This window comes from Calonectris borealis, chromosome 1 (genome assembly GCF_964195595.1).
Source record: "Calonectris borealis chromosome 1, bCalBor7.hap1.2, whole genome shotgun sequence".
In the NCBI taxonomy this organism is placed as follows: Eukaryota; Metazoa; Chordata; class Aves; order Procellariiformes; family Procellariidae; genus Calonectris; species Calonectris borealis.
The window spans coordinates 87,224,250-87,249,747 of NC_134312.1; the positions used below are offsets into that span (position 1 = coordinate 87,224,250).

The 25,498-nt window shown below is 47.7% G+C and overlaps 1 protein-coding gene across 23 annotated transcripts; it reads left to right on the forward strand.

Annotated features, from left to right (window-relative positions):
- Positions 1-1,007: 1,007 nt before the first annotated feature.
- ZNF384 (zinc finger protein 384) lies at positions 1,008-24,169 on the forward strand. 23 transcript variants are annotated; one of them, XM_075164897.1, is made up of 13 exons: positions 1,009-1,425; positions 1,916-1,964; positions 2,625-2,778; positions 2,864-3,053; positions 5,758-5,824; positions 5,977-6,217; positions 6,555-6,885; positions 11,758-11,838; positions 18,978-19,202; positions 19,854-20,036; positions 20,865-20,943; positions 21,834-21,992; positions 22,158-24,169. In XM_075164897.1, exons 4-13 carry the CDS (start codon positions 3,001-3,003, stop codon positions 22,431-22,433), a joined length of 1,695 nt encoding a protein of 564 aa, XP_075020998.1. In that variant the 5' UTR covers positions 1,009-1,425; positions 1,916-1,964; positions 2,625-2,778; positions 2,864-3,000; the 3' UTR covers positions 22,434-24,169. The 23 variants fall into 23 exon arrangements, with proteins under 23 accessions (XP_075021124.1, XP_075021127.1, XP_075020998.1 ...); XM_075164905.1 differs by having other exon boundaries at positions 2,625-2,724; XM_075164866.1 differs by having other exon boundaries at positions 1,009-1,363.
- The last annotated feature ends 1,329 nt before the right edge of the window (positions 24,170-25,498 follow it).

The window sequence follows — 25,498 nt, forward strand, 5'->3', positions numbered from 1 at the left end:
GGGGACTGACGGCTGCTTCGAGCGCGGTAACTCATGCTGCACAGCAATGTGCCTGGTAGTGCCAGCACACGGGAGACTGCGGGAGACTGCCAGCCAAAACTTAGGTGGGTTGAATCTGTGAAACTGAATTCTCAATGAGTGAGAATGAGGGTGAGTTGCAGCCCCCTCTGGGGTCAAGTTGAGAACGGTTACCAATAAAAAAAATTAGTATTTGGGTGTGGTCATGTTGAGCCGCTGGCTTGCAACTATGGAAAGAGGGTTACCCCGCTCCGCTCCGCGCCTGGCCTTGCTGCACTGTTCCTTACAGTACTCACGGGACTGAGACGGTCCAGTTTGCCGACCGGGCAGAAAACCAGCTCGCTAGAAGCCCTTTCTGTTGGGTTAGCATGACAAAGGTGTTCAGCATTCGGCCAGAGACAGCACACGCGAAGGGGCCGGCAGGGACCACCCCAAGCGGTGGTGGGGAGCCTTTGGGTCAACTCATCTCGAACAACCCAGCTGCCCCATCTTGCCGGGCTGGCGCGGCCGCCCGAGCTGACCCAGCCGCTCCCTCCGGCGCTGCCACCGGACGTGGCTCCAGCCGGGCCCTCTGCAGAGCCACCGGGCACACCAGGCTGGCGGGAAGCCGGGCCGGGCCGGGGCGAGGCCGGTGCTCTCTGCCAGCTGGGAGGCAGGTGGCGGGGTGGCCTCGCCGGGGCGGGAAGGCAGCGGGCAGCCGTCGGCCACGGGGCAGGAGGCACGAGGCCGGGTGGTCGCTCCTGCGGGCGCGCCCTCACGCCTGCCCCAGGCCGCCTCAGCCGGGAGCCGGAGCGGGGCCAGCGACACCTGCCCGCAGGTAGGGGAGGGCGGCGGGCCGGGGCCGGCCTGCGGGCCGTGAGGTGCGGAGGGGGTGGCGGCCGAATTATTCATGAGCGCTCATGAATATTCATCAGGGCGGCTGTCTCTCCCCCTCCCCCCCCCCCCCGCACCGCGCACGTCACGCCGGGAAGGCCGCCTCGGCCGGAAGCGGTCTCGCGGCCGGGCTCGGGGACGCCGCGCGCCCGCCCCCGCCGGCACAGCCACTTCCGCCCTTCCTCCAGCCCGGGCTCCCCGCGCGCCGGCACCCCACACTTCCGGTAAGCGCGCGCCCGCCTCTGCCCCCGTCGCTGCCCGGTGCCCGGTTCCCACTTTGGGCCCGGCCCGGCCCGGCCGCCCGCGACGACTCTGCTGAGGGGAAACCTGCCCTGGGCCGGCAGCCGCTGCCGCTCCGCCTCTTTTTCAAGCGAAGCCGCCGATGACGCCGTTCCGCTCCGGTCGGCGCCCCGGAAGAGCTGCGGCGCGCTCCGCCCCCTGATCCGGAAGCGACTCGCCGCTCCTCTTTCCGGTGAGGAGGCCGCTGCCGCCGCTGGAGTCGGGGTCGGGGTCGCCGCTGGGGGGTGGTGCCCGGTAATCTGCCGGGTGGCGGGTGTGGGGGCGGGGGGACCCGGGGCCGCGGGACTTCCGGGGCCGAAGCGATCCGGAAGCGGAAACGGAGGAGGGTTGTCTGTCTGTCTGTCTGCCCGCCCGCCCGCCCGCCCGTCCCTCCGTCCCTCCGTCCCGGTGTCGGGTGCAGAACGCGCCCGGGGGCTCTGCCGCGGGGAAGCCGCGCTCCGGGCCGGCTCCGCCTCGCCCGCCCCGCCCCGCGCCGCGGGGGGCGACCGGGCGACGCGCCCCGTCCTCGGCTGCCGCCGCCGTGTGCGCGCGGGGCCCCGCGGGGGGAGGTGGGTCCGGGCCCCCCCTCCCATCCCGGCCGGTCCCCGCGGGGAGCGCCCTCCCCCGCCCATGGCCGCTCCCCCGGGGGCTGGACGTGGCCGGCGGCTCCGGGGGCCCCGCGTTGCGCCGCCCGCTGTCATGCAGGGCCCCGGGCGCCCCCGTAACCCTGGCGGTTTGTTTGCAGAGCCGGCCCTGGAAGGAGGAGAAATGCAAGAGGAGGGAGAGTGAGAGGGGTAAGGAGCTCCCGGAGCTGCGTGAGTGACCCCCGCCCCTCGCCCCGGGCGCTCCCTCCAGCCGCACGGGGGGGACGGGACGGGACGGGATGGGCCGCAGGTCCCGGTGTTGGGGGCTTGAAGTCACTTGAGCTCCAGGGTGCGGGAGAGGGGATTGACTGCTTGGAAGGAGGAGGAACGTCCCCTGCCAGGCACCTGTTCCAACAGAGGCTGAGTCGGTTGGGGTGGAGGCTACGCATGTGTCAGGGAACAGCACCAAAGTTGTTCTAGCTCTGGTGTGCAGGTTTGGGATTCAGGACTTTGTCCGGCATGTTTGGGGTATTCCTGTGCTTGTCCTAAAGATGTAGCGGCGCTTGAACTTTTTGGTGCTTATGAGCTTCGTGAAGGCATTTTTGCATTTGATCCAATAGCCTGCGTGGCCTTCAGTAGTAGCATTTTGCAGCAATTAAGCCTAAAAGCTCCTTGTTATTGAACAAAGATCTTGGGCAGACATAAAATGACATTGTAAATCATTCCCGAGTGTCATACTCAGGGCCTTTTGTCAACTGAAAACTCTACACTGAGTAGAAAATAAAAGCTAGGTATCTGGAGAATAAAGAAAACCATATTAAAAGTCAACCTTTAAATACCTGCATATCCAACCTTGATTGTGCCTTCCAGAAACACAGCCTCTACCTCACCGTATACTTGCACGTGCTTTTATCTGTGTGTTTATGATTAAACTGATGACCTGCAAAGAAGTATAAGTCCAGCACATTAAGTATGTGATTCTGTGAAGTACTCTGAGATCTAAACTCCAGATTCCTTGTCCCTTGTGAGTTCTCTGGTTCACTCGGTTGTTTATTTGGTGTATGTAAATTTGTGGTCTGTACATAGAAGGTGTTTTTGGTTTGTATCAGGAGGGTACGTTGACATCTGTCTGATACTAGACTGGTGAATAGGAAGAAGGTCCCATCTCTGGCCTGTTTGTGGAAGCTGGGATGATGAAGGCACTGCAGTGGGAACGTGCTGTGGTACAGGGTTGAAGCTCCAGCCCATGTCTGGTAGTTATAGAGCAATTGGAAGGGTTACGTGCAGAGTTCTGGTAAAGTAAGTGTGAGCAGCGTTAAAGTGGGGGCTGCGTATAGGGGTGCATGTTTTCAAAATATCCTTTAGCCTGAAAAGCGGGGTAGGGGAGGGACAGCTGTGGGTATTAGGGCAGCCGTTTGGTGGAGGAATCTTATCTTTGTTTTCTCCCTTTGGAAGACTGGCTTGCTAGTGAGATTGCATGAAAGCTTCAACTCTTACACCATTTCTCCTTTTCCTCCACATTCTTCTAACTTCATCACACTTCAGCCTTTCAAGCCAAAAGTTTTGAGGCCTGATATCTGCTCAAGCATGAAGATTTTTGGATGGGGAGGTGGATTCTAAGAGAGTTTAACGAAAACAGTGTAGTCATCTTTTGAGAATCAGTAAGAGCCTTATTTTGACTTGCACACTTTGTAAACTAAGCAAACAAAAGTTAGGTGCTCTGTGAAGTTCTGGTGGGGACTAGATGGAGATGGGCAGCTGTTGAGTGCCCTTGCCTGTGCTAGTCTGGATTTTAGAATCTGGAAATGGAGTTGCTTTTCATACCTTGTACTCTTTAAATAAGACAGCTGTTGTGAGATTTTTGTTTAAATTGGCATCTTTCTGTTTAACTCCTGAAGTTTGCAGTTGAATCCAGGGGAGTCTTAGGCAATTACAAAGTTTATTTGGAAAATGCGTCTGATTATTATATGAGACTTCATGTTTTTACAAAATCAGGTTCACTTTGATGTTCTTGATGTGGAAGCTGAGCAAATAAGGGCTTACTTATTTTAAAAACAAAAACAAACAAACAAACAAAACCCCCAAAAACCCCAAACCCAAACTTGACATTCCAAACAAAAACCCCCTCTTGATTCAGGCGATGCTCAATTGCCAAGAATGCGTTATCTCTTCATGTGTGTCCAACCTGTGGAAGAAAAAAGTCATGTAATTAAGTGTTACATACATAGGGCCTTGCTGTGGGCAGTGTACTTAATAATTAATTTGGCTCAGAAAAGAAAGCAGAGGAAGGAAGGTAAGAGTCTTGCCCCATCAGATTCTGATTGAATCACAGCAATGTAAATCCAGAGTAATTCAGTCAGGCAGCTAGCAGTCTGACTGCATGCCACCAATGCAAGGTAAATAATTCATCCTTAAGGGTGTTTATTGGTTGATTTGTAGTGAGTGAGTGAGGCGGGAATACTTGGCTTTGCTGTTGCGTGAGCAATTCATAAAACCAAAATTATCAGGTAATTTGGTTCATTTAAATACTGCTTCTCTACATAGAGGGAAATTATCTTTGCATTTTGGCTCACACGCAGCAATTCCACATGTATTTATTCTGCCCTAATATACTTCTGGAAAGTAAGTGTTTCATGCTACTTGGGGCATGCTCCTCAGCTTATCTGATGATTGAGATAGGCCCTTCAGAAACAATATTTACTCATTAATTAGACTACTGCCACATCATAACAGAAATAGGAGTGGGACAATTTGCAGGTAGCTGCATGGGAAACCTACAGTGCTTGCTTTCTCTAAGCAGCTTGCTCTGCCAGATGTTCTCTGAGCATAGTTTTTACCACATGTATTTTACCAACCAGTTTTGGCATATTTGTTCAGGAATGGGTGCATCTACTGCTTTTCACAAAATATTCTTTTGTGAATTTCTTTAGTTTTTTAATAGCGTTTTCACGTGTAACAAACTTTGTCCACTAATGCTATTACACAGAGGAATGTAAGGATTGGAATGGAAAGGGCTTCTTCAGCTGGCTAAAGATATTATGCGTCTGTCTTCAGAGGGCTATCTTTTGGTGTCTAACTGGTCCTCTGGCTGCATGGAGAGTTGAGATGGAGCAGTAGGCACTTGACTAGGGGCAGTCCTACAGGATCTTGTCCCAAAGATGGGAGTAAAATGGGCGATAGAGAGCCGTGACATGATCTCACTTGGAAATAGGGTATCTCAGGAGCAGAGTAGTCAGGTGGTTTTCCCGCTGCCTAGTCTCGTTGGATAAGAGAGGAGGATCTTGTTTGTCAGAAATATTGAGTGATGTTTCCGGGTCTCTTCCGAGAGTGAGGCTGGGGTGGTCAGAGCAGTGGGCAGCAGGAAGTTAGGAGCCCTGAGTTTGACTTCTTGGTCTGCTGTGGCTGTCTGTTATCTTGGGCAAGTCTGTTTCCCTCTTTCTGCCTGTCCTTCTTCCTGTATAACACAATGCTAATGTCCCCTTCTGCATCTGGGTCCTTAGTGTTGAGCTGGGGTGGAGGGACAGGCAGGGTCCAAAATTGTCATTGCTTGTGGGGTCAGACTGTCTGTGACAATGAAAAATGGTTTTCAGCTGTATTTGCCTGGTTGCAGATGCACAGACTTCTAATTTATGCCATGTGCTTGGGTGGATGATAACTGGGTAGTTTTGGAGGTGTTCTGGGTTTGTAGTCAGTCCTTTTTTTTGCATGGAGGACTGTTGGGCAAGAGGCGTTTGAGATGGACCCAAGGCTGTGGGAATAGCAGACACCTTTTTCCCCTGAAAATAATTTTTGGATTTGAGCAGATAGCTCAAAAGTGGGGAGAAGTTGCTCAAGTAAGAAAGGGGAGATTAAGGAACTGTCACAGCGTTAGACTGAGTCAGTTCCATGTTGGAGTCTCTTTGGGTTTAATGTTCTTTTTGTGTGTGTGTGTCTGTCTGTCTGTCTTCCTTCTCCTCCATTCCTCTTCCCTTCCCCTTTCCTCTTCCCCCCTGTGCCCAGCTAGGATGGAAGAATCTCATTTCAACTCCTCCCCGTACTTCTGGCCAGCAGTGCCCACCGTCTCGGGACAGGTAAGATCTTTGTCTTCCCGCCTATTACGCTGGTCTTGCTTCCTGTGAGAAGTTCATGCAGGATAAGTGTTTCTGTTGCATTTCCTGCTCAGCCAACTGCTGGGAGAAGCTGTGCCAGGGTATTCTAAATGCTGTTCTTCCCACCCATTTAGATTGAGAACACCATGTTTATTAACAAGATGAAGGAGCAGCTATTGCCCACAGAGAAGGGCTGCAGCCTGGCTCCCCCCCACTACCCTGCCTTGCTGACAGTACCCACCTCTGTGGCCCTACCCACTGGTATCTCCATGGACTCGGACACCAAGCCGGAGCAGCTGACACCCCACAGCCAAGCCCCTGTGACTCAGAACATCACCGTGGTACCAGTGCAGTCTGCTGGGCTCATGACAGCAGGTAGGGGACTCCAAAGACTTTGGCAACATATGAAGGAGACTCTGGGATGGGGGGGCGGAGGGTCCTGGAAAATCCTTTTCGGGCTCTAGATTATTCCTAACCTTACTGATGGTGTGGACTGCCTTGGCATGGTTTCACTGTGAATCTCTAGGCACTCCATGCATCCACCCTCTATGGAAGTTTGACTTCCAGCAGTGGAGACTGGGAATGTGTAGGCTACTCTTCTGTTTGGGTTGTAATCAAAAGCAGGTGCATAAAGCTCGCTTCTGTGGGATAAGGAGGTTGGACATAATTAGAGATGTAATAACTGACTTCCTCCATCTTCCCTTCTTTGCAGGTCCTGGTCTGGTGATAACTTCCCCATCAGGTTCCCTGGTGACCACAGCCTCCTCTGCCCAAACTTTTCCCATCTCAGCTCCCATGATTGTCTCTGCGCTACCCCCTGGCTCCCAGGCAGCCCTCCAGGTGGTTCCTGACCTGTCCAAGAAAGGGACAACCACCCTCTCCGAAGGTGGTGGGGGTGGCGGGGGTGGGGGAGTTGCCCCCAAACCACCCCGGGGCCGGAAGAAGAAACGATTGCAGGAGTCGGGGCTGCCAGAGATGAGTGATCCCTTTGTGCTGTCAAACGAGGATGATGAGGACCAGCACAAGGATGGCAAGACGTACAGGTGGGGAGCGGCGTTAAACCTTGACTGTAACATTGCATGGGGATGGGGGTGCATTTGACCCTTCAGAGGGTTACATGGGGAAGAAGAGATCTCTGCCTTTTCCTTGTAGAGTCCCTGAGTAGAGAATCTTTCAGCTGCAGAAAGAGTTGAGTTTTCTCTCTAATCAGGAATGTTTTCAAGCTGGTGGGTTGACCCAAAACTAAGGATCTCCTTCTTAGTGGACAACCTTGATTTCCTGAATATACAGATGTTAATGTTACTAGGTTAGTTAATGACCAGGATGTTATGGAGGCTGAACCGTATCCTTGATGCCACAGCCAGGTAGTAACTGCAGAATGCAGTGCTGTCTGGTGTAACTGGAGCACTTCTAGTGTAGCTGAGAGCCCTAGTGTACCCGGGTGCCCCAAATTAGGACTCCAGTCTGTCCAGTGTAAAGACTACAAACTGGAGGCACACAGAGCAGGAAGTGAACTGTGGTGATAGTGTCTGCTCCTGTGTGCATTGCCCCTTGTGATCTTCTATTTCAGCATTCCCAACAAAACTGAAAAAAAAAGTATCTTTGAATTAGGTATAAGGGTATTTCTGAGCCCTAAGGGTATCAGATAAGAGGGCGGAGAGTTCTGAGCCCTGAGGTTGGCTTTCTGAGCTTGGAGGGATGTGGCTTGAGTTTACAAGTGAGTGGTGGAAAGGGAGAGATTAACTAGGAGGGAATACTTAAACCAGAGGATAAGGAATGTGGGTGTGTTAGAAAAGGTGGGAACTGGACAGAGCAGGCAAGTGCTAGGGAGGAAATATGATGGTCTGTCTTAGTTGGGAAGCAGGAGCACGTTATGGGTATTTAAGTAATAGGTGTTTTTGAGGGGTGATTAAGATCAATAAGAGGCAAAGTAATAGCCAGATGGAAACAGAAATAGGAGATGGTCCTTGGCTCTTCTCACTTCCCTACTGTGTGCCCATGATCCTGTCTCAAATGTTTTCCCTTTAACCATCCTACATGCTCTTTTCTTTCGTACAGATTTAGTTATGTTTCTGGAATTAAGTCATAACAATACGAAGGCACCTACACAGAGTCAGTGCATCCACCCCAGGCACGGTTTCATTTTTAACTATAGCATTTTAAAAATGTTTACATTTTTAAATCAATCCAGTTAAATGGGTACAAAACCAGAGCTTGGATCAGCATTTTTATTCTCTTACCCAATGTCCCAGTTCTTCCACTTTGAAAATATAATCAGCGTATGGTGAAGAGGGGTGGGAGTGTTAGGTAGTTTGCTATTTGTAATCCCACCATTTATTTTGGGCCTTAGCCACAATTCCACACTACTCAAGCTGCTTACAGTCTGGGTTGCTAATTAGGTTGTTAAATATGTATTTACAGGGGACACAATTGGCAGTGAACACTAGAATTAAAGCTGAACCAAGGCTTTAATTATAGCTCCTTGTTTACTTGTAAGTTTGGGAAAAAAATGCCCAAGACCAGGTGGAGTGACTCAGCAGAAACTTTATGAACACGCATAGTCTGTGTAACAGCTCATGAAAAAGACTTTGCAGGAAAAAAATGAATGAGTTTATATGTAGGAACATGTAATCAGGAAGATTTCATGTCTTCGTGTTTAATCCGAGTGTGATATCTCTGCCTCCTCCTCCAGCCTCCATCCCAAGCACACCTTCCTCTGAGCAGAGCTAAGGTGCAAGATAGCTAAATTGAGATTTACTGAAGACCACCAAGGAGTACTTCTGCCCTCCTTGGGATCTTCTCTTTGGCTGATGCTTTCCATATGCAAGTTTGGAACTAAAAATAATTGTTGAAAAAATAAAGGAAAATGCTATCTTCTCTTGGAGCTGTGGGAGAGAAAACCTTTGTGAAATACAGTGAAATTGTTTCTCCATAATATACATATGAATAGACTTGCAAGTTAAAACTTTGAGGTCTCCTGGGTTCCTTCTGCATTCTAGAGGATGATATGGGTAGTTCCTGTTACTAAGTACGCAGACATATCCTAGCTAAATTAAGGCTGTGGGTAAAGTTCATCTACCTCTGTTCCTTTCTGAGGCTGAAGGAGGAGTTGCTTGTGGTATTCATATGTCTACGTGTGTATGATTTCACTGATTCTTATGAAGATACACTGAGGACAATCTAGTTAGATGCCTGAAAGGAGTTGTACTCTGTTGATCAATATGACCCTTTTTTTTTTTTTTATACCTAATTCCTAAAGCCTGGGATTATTTTGTCAAATTTAACTGTTTTTTGGTTTCAAGTTTCTTTTTGAGCTCTCTGAGCTCTCTTGTCCTGAGTGCCTGGGCAGGTGGCTGATTTCCCTAATTTCTGACACCTAGTATGTTGGTGAAGACAGAGTAAGGCCTTGAATGGGCAGCACAGCAAGGCAAACTTGGAAGGAATTGGAGCACAAAGGTGATACTTTTTTGCAGCTCATCCCATTTTCTGCTGAATGTAGAGATTCCTGCTCCAGCAAATGGCAGCTCTTCTGCTGCTGTATCATCTCTAGAAATGAATTAGTAGTCTGGTGTGAAAGTGGTGCAAGAATCTTTGTGACTAGGTTTTTCTTTGTAAGAAGAGGTGTGAGGCTTTTGCTAATGATGGTGTTGCTTGCAGATCTTGGACATCTAGCCTTAGGATTAGTCTGGCAGAGTCCTTGGTGCTTTGCTTTGTGCTATTAGAAGAATGCTTGCACCTGCAGGGGACAGCATCTAACCCAGTCCTGTGAAGCATTTTCCTTCATGAGTAATGTCACTTCAGTCTTGTCTGGATTCATTGTCAGCCTTTGTTAATCTTCCCTGACATCTTTTTTTCTGTGGAAAATGAGATCGGCCTCAAGAGTCTTCCTAGAAAGATGCTGGCAGTGTGAAGCACATGGCTTCTTCTAAGTACTTAAAAAGGTGCTGAGGAAGAGAGAGCGAGCGTAGGTCCTGGAGACAGTAGTATTGGGTTTTTGTACTGTTTTGGTGCCCGAACCTGTGCACTTTTAGAAGTTTGTCGTGTGATGTGATCAGTGGACAAGACTGATGAAGTGGTTCAGCCTATCTGGGCCAGGTCATCAGTTCTCTCTCTCTGACAAACAGTTCTCTAAATAGTTTCTTCTTTGCAAGAAGAAGAGAGCTCTTTATAGGCGTTGCTTTGTTCCAGTGTTACGTTTGTAAAGGCTAGGACGAATACCAGTTTATAGTCTGGAATGGTTTTGCAAGCTGTGCTTTGGAGCCTAGGACACCAACAGAAAAGTTGTAGGCTTGAGAAGAGCCTTGCCATCATACTGTAACCAACAAGCTCTCTGTTCCCCACTGCTAGTTCTGAGTTTCCCTACTTTCACTAGGTTGTGGGAACAGCAGGGGGTTTGGGAGACAATAAGCAGCTGAGAGTCATAGGAAGCTTCTGAGGTAAATCTAGGGTGAAAAAGTGCACCGAAGCCTGAGAAGGCTTAGCAAGAGGCAGAGTTGAGCTGTAGAGTGCGAAGAAGCTGGATGGAGGCCCCCTTTAGTGAGGAAATAGGGACACAAGGGGAGCCAGTGGTTTGAATACAGCAGTTGGGTATATTCTCAGACATGTCTCATTTTAAGCCTTTTTTCTGCCCTATACTGGATTTAGCATTGCTGTTTGGTGAACTTCCTATGGTTTTGAATAGATTTGAAATCTGGTGACTATGGCTTTTGTAAGCCACATATATATGTGAAAATATGGTCAAATTTGGCCAGGTCATAAACTTGGAAAAAATCTGTCAAGCATGCGCTGAGATGCTTTGTAGTTTGATAGTTGAATTATGCTAAGATTATATCCTCTTTGACGTTTCTTGAGGCTTGCATGACTCCAGGCACTGACCAGACTGTCTATCTCCACAGAAGAGATAAGTGCACTCTAACCTCTCTCAGTTTCTATATGAGACTGGACTACATGTATATCCTCTCTGCAGCAATAAGCATCTTCTAGACTAGCGCTGAAGGGCCAAGCATGCTTTTCTTTCAGTCACAACTGCTCCTTCTGCTTCAGAAGGGAGTCTTTTGTGCCCGGTGTTGACAGTAACCTCCACCCTCTGATGGGCACAAAGGCAAGGTGCAAGAAGACACCGCTTGGTTCAATTATAGTAGGGACAAGAATGAGGTATGGGCAGGGCTTGGAGCTGCTTTTGTCCAGGAAGTCTGGAAACTTGGTAGAGCAGAGATGGGAATTGAGAAGGTGGAGAGAGAAAAGACTAGAGCCTACAAACTCTAGGGAATGCAGCAGAGAATGTGATGGGGAGTCTATTTGCGAGGGAGAGATGGCACAGAGATAAGCTATGAAGGACCAAGACTGAGGGGAGAAAGAAAGAGGCAGATCTGCTAAGGGGCTGGAAAATTAGGGGATACCTAGAATTAGCAGAACAGCATGGGATGTGGACAGACAAACAGAAGCGTGGGGGAGAGGAGACAGATGTTAGGTAACTGGGAGAATGGAACAGGGAAGAGCCACGGCAGTAGAGGATAAGGAGGCTGGGGCATGTGGGTAAAGAGCTTGGGCGTGGGTCTTGGTGCAGGAGAGAGGGAGGTTGCAACAGGCTAGAAGGCTAAGGGCAAAGGGGGAATTAAGTTTGAAGTGTCAGGCAGAAAGTTTGACCACATTCCCTCCAAAGCCTAGAAATATTCAACCCAATATTCCTAAATTTTGCCATGTCTCTCATGTTAGCACAAGAAGATGACCTCCTCTGGCAAAGAACCTCATCCCCCTCTAAGTCTAGAAAAAGGTGACAAACTACCATTGCTATCATTTATCATCCTAGCTGCAGTGGCAGAGGTCTGTGCGGTGGATCTTAAGATTGCTGATGACCAACATGGGTGTCAGTATGATGCCACATGTTGGAATTTCTGTTTGCTTTTTTTAACAAGTAGTTCCGTGAGCAGCGGAACTAATGAAGCCTGGTTTCCAGCGGCTCTCTCCTGTGTGGATTCTCTGATGTCTAATCAAGGGTGAGCTTACTAGCCTTTCCCTCAGCAGTGGCCTCCAAGAGGGTCTCTCTTCTTTCCCCAGCTGCATATTTTTATGAGACTTATGGTGACTTTAAGATCCTTACCCCTTTACCAGATTTGGTTGAAATTGGCTTATGATCTCAAAACTCTAAGGAGGACAGGTGCACATGCACATCCATATATACACACGCAGTTTGTACACATAAGCTTTGCTTTGTATATGAATGCTGTGTCTGGAGGTTAGAAAATGTCAGAGTTAAGACTGACCACGTGCCTCAGGATATAATAAGGTAAAAACTTGCGTTATGGTAAGTTCTCTCCCTTCTGCTGAGATGTTGTAACTCTGTGCGCGCGCGTGCACGCACTCTCAGTTCATCATAGTGCCAAGCAGAAGCAATTAACAGTAAAGGTTCTGCAATCATGAGTTTTAATTTTAGCACATGTTATTTGCATGTCAATGGAATGAGTGTGTGCAAGGGAATGAGGGGGGCAGTTACAGTTTCAACTGAGGAGAGAGAACTTCGCAACTCTTCTGTCGCACATCTTATCTGAACACACCTCATTTTGGCCCTGTGGAGTCAATGCACTTTGATACCATCCTTGATTATATGATTATAGTCATTGTGTACATGATGACCTCTCAGAGTCCTGCATGTTTGCTTAGAGAACCTGAAAGAAGTGTTTTAAAAAAAAAAATGTATATATTGACATGGGGTTGCAGAATTGAGAAGGATGATTTGGGGAAGGCATTTGACTGCTAGTCTGAAGAATTGTAGATACGCTTGCCTCTGCCACAGATTTGCTATGGTATCCTACAGCCACGTGGTTCAGGCTTGCAGATAATCTTGCCTTGAAGTGCATGCAAATACGAGTTAGGTCTAGTCTTCAGTGGATTTGGATTTGCCGCAGGCTAAAAATGACCACAGACAGTTATCCTGAAATAATTAACATTTGGTGTTCCCAAAACCGTAATCTTTTCTCAGGTATCATTGAATAGCCCTCTGTTACATGTCAGACCGTGTTTTGCTTTGCAGAAATATTGCATCTCATAGCTGTAGCATAGAAATCTGTAGGAGCTGTGATTTGAATGTATATAATAGGAATTTCCTTTAAAGGAAAAAAGTGGTCACAGGTATCAGTTTGGCCACTCAGAATTAGTGGGTATGTCTGTCTTACTGTGTTTCACTCCCTTCCCTTAGAAAAAAATAAAACAGGGACATTGTGGGGATAGATGAGCGCTTATGGAGCACTGATACTTCTGTGGTGGGTACAGCAGATGAGTGATTCTGCTTTACTCACTGAGGTTGGAATTGCATGTGGTTGATGAGGCTTGAGGCTGTACACAGAATGGTGATGAAAAAAACTGAACACTTGCTTGCTAAGTATCTGTCTGTGCAACATAATACGGATGCAGTTCTGTGGAAAAAGTCAATAAGGCTGTGTCAGAACGCACCTGCATTGCGGAGCCAAATTATGGTGACATAGATGACCTTAATTCTGGCGTTTCCAAATTTGCTAGTGCTTTCTCATGGGCCTTTTGTATTCTTTTAATTTTAGCTTTTGCATGTTATCACTGTACTAGGAAACCCCTTGTTATGTTTTATTGTTTTGCTGGTCTTTTTGCTATTCAGAAATTGGTAGACAAGGTCTTAGGCCTGATGTTGTTCAATGATTTGAAGGTCAACAGAAAGTCATGGCTGATAATTTACAGATAGAAGCAACGCTGGTGGATAGCTAAAAAAAAATAGGGCAGCTTTGTGTGGTTGTTGAACTGGAACTATTCAGGCAAAATGTGTTTTAATACAGCCCAATGGAAGACTTAGCCTTTTGGGTAATACTGTGTGACTTCTCCAGCAGTCAGGGATTGAGGCCTAGGTGTTTGGACACAGTGGAAAACCATATCAGACAGAAGTGTCCTGTTGGATACTATTGAATGTCTTTGATCTAAGGATAAGGAATATGGGGAAACAGTATCCTGGAAAGCAATGACTGTGAAAAAGACTTTTAGGAATTAAGTGACATCATGTGAGCTCCCAGTACGAGGCTGTGACAGAAGAGGGTGAATGCAGTTGTTGAAAGCATAAATGCTGGAGTCATTAAAAGAAGACAGGCAACTTGTGAAGTGTGCTGAAATACCACAAAATTCTGGGTCTGGTATTTTTAAAAGATCATTTGGAAAAATGGACAAAATGCGGGAATGCCCTCAAATCTAAGAACTGGAAAAGTGCCATAAGGCGAGAGCACTTAAAAACACTTGCTGCCTTGCCAGGAGAGTATGATTTTTCTGTAGCCTTATCAAGCCGCCAAGTGACTGACGGACTGTGGAAATAAGTTGACTAAGATCTCTGAGCACAGCTGATACATTTGATAGTATGCATGCCAGTAGTGTAAATTGGTAAATGGAAGCGTAATGTTAACTTTTGAATAGGAGTTGATGCTGGGTGTAGAAGTGTGGAAGCAGAGATACAATTCATATGCTTTCATTTGGCATCTTCATACTCGCTGGCTTTATTTAGGTCTTATCCGAGTTTTCTAGCTGTGATTCTTGGATGTTCGTTCTGTCTCCCTTCCCCTGCCTCTTATAAAATATTAGCAAGAAAATGTTTAACTTCAGCTTTAAAAAAAATCAGGGAATGCGAGGGTTAAATTAGCATTTATCATGAACTGTGCATCCATTATTATGCTATGCTTGCGTTAGTTACTTCATTAACTCTGCATTGCAAAGGCGTACATTTCTTTCCTTGCTAAATGAACTGCTGACTCTGACAACCTAAACTTACTCTTATCATCTAGTTTAACTTCAGACCTTCGTGATTTGATTTTTTTTTTTTAACTTGTAGTCTAACTTGTATTTGTAGCCTAATAGAAGGAGTAAGGGCTCAATTAACTTCTAAGACTAATCTCAGTAGATACTAGGAATTTGAATTCTCAAAGCCATGTAAAAGCTTACATAGTTTTCACAATTGTGATACTGATTAATTAAGCACTTGATTGAAAAATACTATTAAATCCATGCTAGGCAAATTTTACTATGAGCTGGTATTTCAAATGGTATTTTATCTCATAACAGCATCTGATGAATGAGGCAGAACATTCCATGAAAAGTGGAAAAAAATATGCCGCTGTGTGCCACAGAGTTGTAGTCTAGTTGCTATAAGCATCATTTTTTTTATGACTCATCATGATGATTTTCATATGGGAACAGAATTAGAGTAGTACATCCACCTTTTACTGGCATTTCGTGATTTTAAGGGAGTTTCTGTCTAACTTGAACATTCTCTGAATGTCTCACTTTATTTCCCTGCAGATTCCCTATAAAAGAAAGGATTATAAACATTGAAAGGGGTTACTTTTGATCTCTGGCATATGGGTGGGTACTAAATTAACTACATGAAGAGATACACCTCTGTGTTATTAAGAATATGTTCTCCTAGGCTGTCTAAATTTGCAGAGCCATAACAAGCAGTTGTAGGGATGTTGTGTCACACTGTCAATGGGAATGCTGCAGTCATTTCTGTTACTTGCTCTCAGAAAGAATACAGTGGAAGTAGTGGTAGTTTAGAAGCACAGTGGGGAGAAAAGATTAACAATGGATATTAAACAAAGGGGAAAAATATCAATTATTTCATATAGCGTTTTGTTCATGCTTAGCATGGACTTAGCAACTTTTCCTCTCCCCAGCCAGGAGAATTTCACTGAAGTAGAATACTGAAACGCTGCTAGTGTCAGATGTGATGTTCTCATTACCCATACAGATTTAACATTTTTTTGAATCCATATTTGCCCACTAGAGGGCTGATTGCATCTTGCCCTTTAATATTTGATGTTGTCTGAGGCAGAATGTGAAGCCCTTAATTAAATGGATCATTTGTTTCCTTGAAAATGCCTGATACCACACAATACAAAACTCTCTGAAATGCAGCTTTCTGCTATATTCCAGGGCTTTTTTTAACTCGTAAGTTTCATGAATTTGCTAATGCTACATAACATTCTTGCCCTCTCAGGGCTGATGCTAATTAGATGATTGGAAAATGAGTCCTTGCAAGACTTTATTTTTAAATGTTGTTTGAAAAACAATACTGGAATGTCTATAACTGCTAAATTCAGACAAGAGAGGTTTGGGGTTTTTTGGGGGAGGGGGAATGTTTTTGCTAATAGTTGGATTTATCTTCCATTTTTATGCAAGTGCCAAAGAGGTTTTGAAATACCTTCTTTATAATTTTATTTTGAAAATGGAAAAGGATGCTCAGTTTGTTTCTCTTCATTAAAGTTTATTCTAGGGAATTTCTGACCTGAAGGCAGATACCTGACAAAGCAAATAAGTAAAGGAAAGCATGCACAGAAGTTACAGAAAATGAAGTAGACGGCTTTATGGCACTACAGATTTAATGCATGGGACTACTTAGACTTGATGACGTAGTAAAGCTTATGAATTTTTCAGAACAGAATAGACTGTTTAAAATATATAGTCATGTGTACAGCACAGAAGAGGTTAGTGGCCAGCATTGTATTTAAACTAGAGCAAAACTTTTAGAAAGGTATTTCTCTCAGAAAGATAGCTGGATTCTCAGAATATTGATTGTAGGGGCCAAGTGATTGAGACCATACTGTAGCCTCCGAGCATTGTTCCGAGGATGCGTTATTCTCATGGTTGGAAAGATGCTATTTCCTCTTGGATTTTTTAACTTCTACTATCAGTTATTGTTTCTCATTAAACCTTTCTTTGCTCATAAAATAAGCCCCTAGTAATTGATACTTTTCTTCCTATATAGATTTATATAGGTATTGACCAAGCTGTCTTTTAAGCTTTTCTCCAAATCTAGGTAGTCTGGGCTCAGTGAATCTTTACTGGGAAGCTGATTTTCCACATGCCATCATTCTTTAAGTTTGCTGAACTGCTCAGAGTTTTTCAATAATTGTTGACTATGTGGACTTCAGAATTAGACATGCTGTTGCAAGAATAGTCACACCGTTCCTGTTTACAAAAATGATACCTGCTATTCCCCTTTGTTTTGGTTAGCCATATTAGCACAGCATCGCACTGGGAGCTTGTTCTCAGTTGAATGGTTCCTTATCAGAGGACTGATATTGTGGAACAGAGTTCAATTGAGAGTAATGGAAGTAAGCATCTGCTGAGAAGGAGCTTGGTAAAAGTCGTGCATGGGATTATGCCCTAATTGCATAGGGAACTGGACTTGGCGACTCAGAGGTATTTTTCAGTTCAGTATTCACCTCAAAGTTCTTTCTAGCGTTGCTGCTTTCAAGGATACAGTCCTCATCCTGTAAGTATGACTTGATAACTGCAAAATACATATGCTGTATTCAAGTCTAGCTTTAAACATTTTGGAAAGTCTGGAACAAACTGCACAAGTGTTTGGAGATAGTTGGGTTTATAAACCAAGAGCTACTTTTTAAAAAAGATTATTCTGATGTTCCTTTTTATTCCTCCTATCTCTAATAGACCTAGGGATAAACAGCCAAATTGCTTCTGTTTGTTGATTCCAGAAGGGATTGTTGTGTATGTGTGAGGGAGGATTTATGTAAGGATGTATTTAGCTTGCATGTTCTGTTAGGGTTTGCAATTAAAGTGGATTAAGAGAAAGATGAAGGTAGGAAACGTGGGAACAAGTGTTAGAGATTATAATGAATGTAAAAGAACAATGATGGAGAGGAAAAAATGTTATGGCAGGTGTGTGGGAGGGGAAGCATGGCTTCCAGTTAAATGGCTTAAAATCAAGCTGTGGCTTGGAGGGGCCTGTGAAAGTTAAGGTAGGTGCTGGATAAATATTGCCTACATTACATACGCTAATCAGATGGCACACTTCATAAAGCTTCTGGCTCTAACGTAAATAGTCACAACAGTAGATGTAATGAAGTATCCTCCTGGGAGGGGATGGATATGGGGAAGAGCAGGATCAACTCTCTGTAGTTTGTAATACCTGCAGAGACTTTTGTCACTGAGCAGTTTTTTAAACACTTCTAAAACTTGAGGAAATTCCCAGACAAAAACATAAGTCAACCTGTTGTGAAGGTTGAATTCATGTTAGCCAGCCTTCTGGGTGGCATTTTTTCTCTCAAATGTGACCCTGGAAGTTCCAAGTGCAGGTTCAATTTTATCTTGTTTAATTGAAAAGTCTGCAAACAGAAAAACTAAGTTCAGAGAAACCTTAACTCTGCCCCTTGGTTGGCACACATTTGGAGAAAAAAAAAAAAAAGTCCAGTAACTTGGATGCAGCCTCTCTCTCTCTGTCAAATTATCAACCACAAAAGCTTTTACCATCTTGAATTGTATAACAGTGCAAACTTCTCTTAACAGCCTGGTGTCATGATGGAGGAACAGTTTTTAACAGCAGCATCCATAGCAGATAGATGCCAACTGCTTCTTCCTGTTCAAAGAGTCTGTGTGTCAAATACGTTTCTGATCGTTATGGGAACAGATGGGTCCAAACTCCTAGACAAAACATTTTGCATCACATCAGTAAGGTAGAAATGATGAAAGCCCATTAGACCAGTGAAATACCACATTGGATATCCAGAGTATCTTTGTGAGACCCACTAGGAAAGCAGCACTGTTGTTATTTGCAGCATTTTGTATTCTAAATACTGGAGTGTTTTCTCCAAAAATGGGAACAGAGTTAAGTGGGTTTGGTCATAACTGCTTTTGCAGACTTTGCAGTACATGGAATTAACTTTTATTATGAAGATGAACCTTAACCTGGGATTTCCAGGTTTTCCAACCTTTTTTTGACTGAAATAAATCATAGATGAACAAAGTGGTTTTTTGTCTGGGAATTATTATTCCTGTCCCCTCCAGATTGCTGTTGGAAAATTTCCAAAGTGCTGCCCTGTCTCCCTTGTAAGCCTAATAAATTAACGTCTTTGATTCTTCCAAGACCTTTACTTGTCTGGCTGCAAGGTCTCGTTTGGTCTCTTCTGCCAGTTCCTAGCTTAAGTTTGTCCCCCTGGGACTGGAGTTACTCGCAGCCGAGCACAGTGTCCCAGGTGAAACCTCCCCAGAACCACATAGCGAGAGAACGTCCCTTCTTCACTCAGTGTGGAAGACCCCATCCAGTTAGAGTTGATACATATTGGGACTTGCCCCCGTGTGACACTGTCTCTTCCCCTCGCCCCGGTCCCAGGTGCCGGATGTGTTCGCTGACCTTCTACTCCAAGTCGGAGATGCAGATCCACTCCAAGTCCCACACGGAGACAAAGCCACACAAGTGTCCTCACTGCTCCAAGAGCTTCGCCAACAGCTCCTACCTGGCCCAGCACATTCGCATCCACTCAGGGGCCAAGCCCTACACGTGCAGCTACTGCCAGAAGGCCTTCCGCCAGCTCTCCCACCTGCAGCAGCACACACGGTAAGGGCCAGAGGAGGCTGGGGGCCCTCCGCATTGCATGTTGCCGTCATCCCAGCATGCCGTGAGCACCCTCAGTGGGCGACTGCCTGGGGAGACCTTGCTGTTTTCCGCAGGCTGGTCAGGTCTCGTACACAACAAACCGGCAGTAGTGGTATCCGACACATGAGACTTGTCACTTGCTGTGAGGGGCTGGGTGTGCACAGAGGTTAGCGCTGCTCACTCTAAGGGGCGTCTACAATGGAGTGACGCTTTCTGTCAGAAGGTAGGGCTGGTTGTGTCAGAGTGAGAGTAGAGTGGGCATAGGAGGACTGCTCCCTGTCACCCCAGCGTAGTTCTGCCAAACGTCTCGGTCCAGGCTTGCAGCCCCCCTGCTATTTCAGCCGTAGGCTTCCCACACACAGCTCTGCCAATGCCCCTCAGTCCAAACTCTATAGTTCCTCTCTCTGGATCCTCCCCCGGTGCGGACAGACCATGGTCTCTTGAATCCAAGGGGAGCACGGTTTGAGACCGAGCGAGCTCATGCCATGTTTGGAGTTCCTCCATGTAGCAGATAGCGTGGTGCTGTCCCACCCCCTTTGTGCCCTCATTCCATCAGCACTAGCCAGATGGCGGTCGTGTCCAACTGCTGCTGCTCCTCCTCCTCTTCGGCAGGATCCACTCCAAGCTCCACACGGCGATTGTCAAGCCGCACAAGTGTCCTCACTGCTCCAAGAGCTTCGCCAACACATCCTACCTGGCCCAGCACCTCCGCATCCACTCGGGGGCCAAGCCCTACACCTGCCGCTACTGCCAGAAGGCCTTCCGCCAGCTCTCCCACCTGCAGCAGCACACACGGTAAGGGCCAGAGGAGGCTGGGGGCCTGGCCCTGGCCCCCCCGCGCTGCCGGCATGCACCTGTGGAGCACGCGCGCCAAGCATGCGGGGGGCGGGCGGGGAATGCGGCCGGCTGCACCCTCAGAAGGAGGTGACCCACCAGAGTGGACGGAGTGGAGGCTGCGCAGGAGACACTGACCACGTCAGGGCTGAGGTGGGCACGTGCTGTCCCTGGGGATCCTTGGTCTTGCACCGCGGGGGGCACAGAGAGAGAGCGATAGAGAGAGAGGCATTGGCCGTAGGGGATCCCAGCCTGGCACCACGGGGGTTGGACTGAGTGTGTGGAAGCTTCTCCTGGCATTGCAGGGGGACAGGGACCGATGAACGCTGTAGGTGATCTCAGCCTGATAATGTAAAGGGAAAAGTGTTGGAGTGTCTATCCTGAGAAGGAACAGAGCTGCTTTCTTGGTACTGTGGAAGCAAGAGAACAGATTCCTCTTGGTCATATGGGACTCCTGAGCTTGGAGCAGGGAGCCTGGACCTCCAGACCCCTTCCCAACCCATTTTCAGGTGGCCCACATGCCGAGCTGGCCAGGCATTCATAAGCTCTTGCTCCTCAGTCCTAGTCACTCTCTGAAATCTGCTTGACTGCCTGTCTTCTCTAACTTCTAGCTGGACACAGGAGCTGGCCAGAGCTCTCTTTGTCCAGACAGAACAGCATCTGGAGGCAACATCATCCCCTTCCCTGCTCTCCTGAGTGGCTGTGAGATTTGGTCACAGCGTCAGGCCCTGGCAGTCTGCCCTGCCTGCCTGCTCACTGCCTCCCATTTGTGCTCTTCCTCCTCAACAGTATCCACACTGGGGACCGACCCTACAAATGCGCTCACCCTGGGTGTGAAAAGGCTTTCACCCAGCTTTCCAACCTGCAGGTAAGGGGCTGAGCTGGTCCTGCTCACCAGTGGGGGTGGCAAGGGCGGCTGTCAAGTGGGAGGAGAGGCTACTTGCCTGTGGTGGAGGAGATGGAGAAATTGGGGCAGCTGGGAGGAGAGTGAAAGAATACAGAGAAGCTGTTGAAGCCCTGGGCAGGGGAGAGTTTCCTGGCTTTTGTGGCATTAGTGACCCAAAGAAGTCACAGGAACAGTCGCATCCTGTAAAATTGTAAAGTTGACTTGAAAGTGCTGAGGCCTTGGTAAAGTTCCTCCCATCTCATGTGCAGAATTTTCTAACTTAGCTGGGGCAAGACTTTTGCTAAATGTCACACAGAATAAAATCTGGGTATTTGACTGGTTTTTTTGTTTGTTTTACAATGAAATGGAGGGCATAAGAGTAGGGATTTAGGGAAGCAGAGGTGGTGTGTCCTGTTGCAGTATCCTGGAGGAGGGGAACTGTAGGGTGTGCCAAATGGCAAAGAGCTGTAAATGCCTGCAGGCAGTTAAAGCAGATCCTGCCCTGAAGGGCAGTGACAGATGCAGGGAGCAAATGTGTAGCGAGACAGAACAGGAGAGAAGAGGAAAAAACTGAGAGAGAGTTGCGTGGAGACTGAGAAGACGGGGGTTGTGGAGAGTTAGGAGACTCTGCTCTTCAAATGCCTAGTATGCCTGAGAAAAAAGGGCATCTGTGGGGAAGATGTGGTGGGCTGGAAGGAGAAGCTCTGTCCCCTAGGCTAGGAGCCAGGCGTACCGCCCTCAGCAGGCGGGGGCTAGGGAGCTTGGGCCCTGGCTGGAAGGGGGTGTCAGAGGTAAAGCCTTCTCCAGTACTAACACTCGCTTCCTTCCCTGCGCTTGCTTTCTCTGTCCTCCGCCCTGCTGCCGCCCCCCAGTCCCACAGACGGCAGCACAACAAAGACAAACCTTTCAAGTGCCACAACTGCCACCGTGCGTACACGGATGCTGCCTCGTTGGAGGTACATCTGGCTACGCACACGGTGAAACACGCCAAGGTCTACACCTGCTCCATCTGCAGCCGGGCCTACACCTCGGTGAGTGTTTGCTGCCCTGGAGGGTAGCAGAAGTGGACACACTTCCCAGGGAGTAGCTTCTCCAGATCCAATGGGAGCAGCCCCCTGAGCTGTCGTGTCCCTCCCCGTTGGCTTTGGCTTTTGCGAACGTCGTCCCCTCCTCTCACGCCATTCTTCCCGTTGCAGGAGACGTACCTGATGAAGCACATGCGGAAACACAACATCCCTGACCCACAGCAGCAGGTGGTTCAGGCGCAAGCCCAGGCCTCTCAGCAGCAGCAGCACTTCCAGCCGCAGGGCGGGGGGGCAGCAGGGGGTCCTTCTGGAGACACTAACCAACCCAACCCTCCCCCTCAGTGCTCCTTTGACCTGACTCCTTACAAGACTTCAGAGCATCACAAGGACATCTGCCTCACTGTCAGCACCAGCGCCATCCAAGTGGAGCACCTCTCCAGCTCCTAGAGAGACCTCAACCCAGGGAGCAGAAAGCCTCTTGTGCATAGCCTGCGCCCAGGGGCACCGCTTGTGCAGCGGCCCTCCTCGTGCAACAGTCTCCGGCCTCTCCTCCTGCAACAGCCTCTTCTGGCCGTGTAACCCTGTTCATGGCAGCCCCTTGAACCAACAGCCTGTCTCAAGGGGGTGCTCCTTCTGTGCAACAGCCTGCCTGGTAGGAGGATGCTTCCTTGTGCAAGAGCCCCTTTCCTGTGCTGGGATCACTTCCTCATGCAAGAGCCCCTCCTTTCAAACCCAAAGAAAGGCCCCCGTTTTGCCTTCTCTCTCACTGTAGGATGCGTATGAAGGGAGGGTGTGTGTTGAGACATGGTGGATGGGATGGAGAGACGGTCCTTGTACGTACAGGGGCTCGGACACATGTTTTCAGCAGGCCACAGAAGAATGTGGCAGGGTTCACAGCTGGATGGGGTTCTTTGAGGATTTCCTTGAGTGTCTAAGAGAGAAATACCCATTCCTGTCCCTCCTGCTTGTGAGAGGGAGGAGGGGTCACTCGTCCTGCCCCAAGGACCGGATGGGAGAAACCTTCTCCCCAGTGGAAGGTGAGACCAGTGTGGGGGGAGAGGTGAGGCATGTTCTCTGGGCCGGACAGGTGCCTACACTGACCGAGGGCTGTGGAGTATTGCACTCTTTCTCCTCCTCTGGTGGAGAGCAATAGAGAGGAGTCTGTCTGAACTGGCTGCTGCCTCTCTCTCCCAGCTGTCTGAGCAGTACGATGGCCAAGGCCCCGTAGGAATGTGGGTTCCTGCTCATTGCTCTTCCTGCCTGTTGTGGATGATGTCCTAGCAGCTTGTGCTCCTCCTCCTCTCCCTCCTGCTTCTCCCCCACCTCCTCAGAAAAGCCTGCAGGCATCAACAACAAACCAAAAAGCAACTGGAGGGAGGGTAAGAGACTGCCAAAATAATCATCACCCTTCTCTCTACTCCCTTTCCTGAAAGGCGGAACAACAGCAGTTCTGACTCTCACATGCTTGTCCTGCCCCCAGTTTCCCAAAGGGAAGGAGGAGGAGGAATAGACCGGTCTTTTCAAGGAGCCAGCAGGAGGCAGGGAAAGGCTAGCTTCTCCTGCTCGCCTCCCGTCAGAGTGCTCTCCCAGGCGCCCTCTTGCCAAGACGGGCTGGACTCACATGGCAGTGGTGGCCTCTTCTGGACCCTGGTCATGGGAGAGAATCCCCAAAAGGTGGACAGTGGAGAGAAGGGGATGAAGATCCCCGCAGAGAGACCAATCTAATGAGAAGGGGGAGCCAACAAGAATAAACTGAAGGCCCCTTGAATTTATATATATATATATATATATAAATATCTATTCCCCACCCCGGCCCGCTCTGTCCTTGCTGTAACTGTTTCTATCTCTGTGTTTATAAAACGCATTATCCTGGCGAATTTTTATTTTCAATCTTCGTTTGTTTTTCCCTTTCTCTTCGTCTTCAATTCTCCTTCCCTTTTTTTTTTTTCAGTTGGTCCACATGACTACTAGTCTTGTGTGTCACTTGTTAGTTTCTTTGGATCATGGAGGCTGACTTGAAAGAGAATGAGAAGGCAAGGGAAAAAGCATGTGTTGTTGGGATTTAAAATCAATCACCCACCGAAAGCCTATAGAATCCCAGACTTCTGTATGAACAACCAATAGGGGCTTCTTTTTTTTTTTTTTTTAACCACCGTGTATAGAAATAAATTGGTGTAAAAGGCTCCTTGAAGGTGCTGCTGCGAGCACCCTGCCCCTGTGACGTGTGTTCCTTCCCCCTGCACCAGACCACTGCACGAGCATCTTGCTGCTGTGAGTCCCGAGCGGCTGTGCGGGCGGACGCGAGGGTAGCACATCCCTGCCTTTGGGCAGCCTTGCGTTCGCACAAGGGAAGCGAGGAGCTCTGCCCCCTGTGCTCTGCACCTGTGAAGCCTGTGGCAGAAACCTTTTTCTCTGCATTTAGTCACCAGGGTTGACTGCGAACAGTTAAGAGTATTTTGTAGATCCATAGGTTAGGCTAGAAGAAGCTGTCTGATGCGACTCCTGCATTTCACAGGTGACATTTCAACCCATTTATCCTGTATTGAGCCCCAAGAACTAATGTGTATTTGAAGTATGTGTTGACAAAATGCATTGGCTTGATTTTGAGGCACTGGGACACAGAGAATCCCTTCCATTGGTAGCCTGCTGCAAGGGCTTCGTGTTCTCGCTGTTTAAATATTCAGGCCCGATTCTCCTTTGGATCTGTTTGGCTTTGGCTTCCAGTTACTAGTTCTGGATACGTCCATCCTGCTGATTCAGAGCATTTTAGAGCACAGTGGGGCTTTTTCCCCTGGACTGGTACTTAAACACTGTAATATCCCTTCTCAATCCACTTTTTGACAAGCTAAATAGATGGAACTCCTTAAATCTTCCACTGTAAGGGATTTCCTCCAGCCCATGAATTATTCTTGTCTTTTCTTTCTACATCTTGTCAAATTTTTCAGTATCTTGTAAAAATGTTCCTTTCTGAATTGAGTGTTCAAGCCCCGGTGCCATGGACAAGGTCCCCCTGCCCTTTGCCTTAAGTCTGCAGAGGATTGCGTTTGCCCTTTTCTCGCAGCATTATACGGGAGCTCACATTAGGTGCTTGTCTGGTGTGACCCCTAGATCATCCGAAGTCTCGGCTTTCCGTGATAGTGTTTCCCCCTTTCTACAGGTATGGTCTGAGTTCCTATTTCCTAGATGCTTAACGTGAGGCTGTATCGAAGTCCAGTTTGTGTGAATGGACCTGGCTTACTGATGGTCCAGGTTACTCGACGCTTCCCCAGTTTTGTCACCCACAAACTGTATCAGTTGTTATTTTTTACTTTTGGATCCAGGTTGAAAATGCTATATTGCATCTGACCTACACTAACTTGAAAAGCATCATTCAGTGCAACTTTTTATTAGCTTCTTTTTGAGACTTGCAGGCTAGGCATTTCTTAATCCTATTAGTATGTGATTATGTACAGTAAATCTTTTTGACTTATGGTGCTAGGTCAATGCCTTACAAAAATTTAAGTATGTTGCAC

Excerpts from the sequence above, each read along its gene's own strand:
- ZNF384 (XM_075164897.1), top strand. The coding sequence starts at position 3,001 with ATGTCTGGTAGTTATAGAGCAATTGGAAGGGTTACGTGCAGAGTTCTG. Across the intron at positions 19,203-19,853 it reads CACCTGCAGCAGCACACACG|GATCCACTCCAAGCTCCACA; the intron begins GTAAGGGCCAGA and ends CCTCTTCGGCAG. Across the intron at positions 20,944-21,833 it reads CCCAGCTTTCCAACCTGCAG|TCCCACAGACGGCAGCACAA; the intron begins GTAAGGGGCTGA and ends GCCGCCCCCCAG.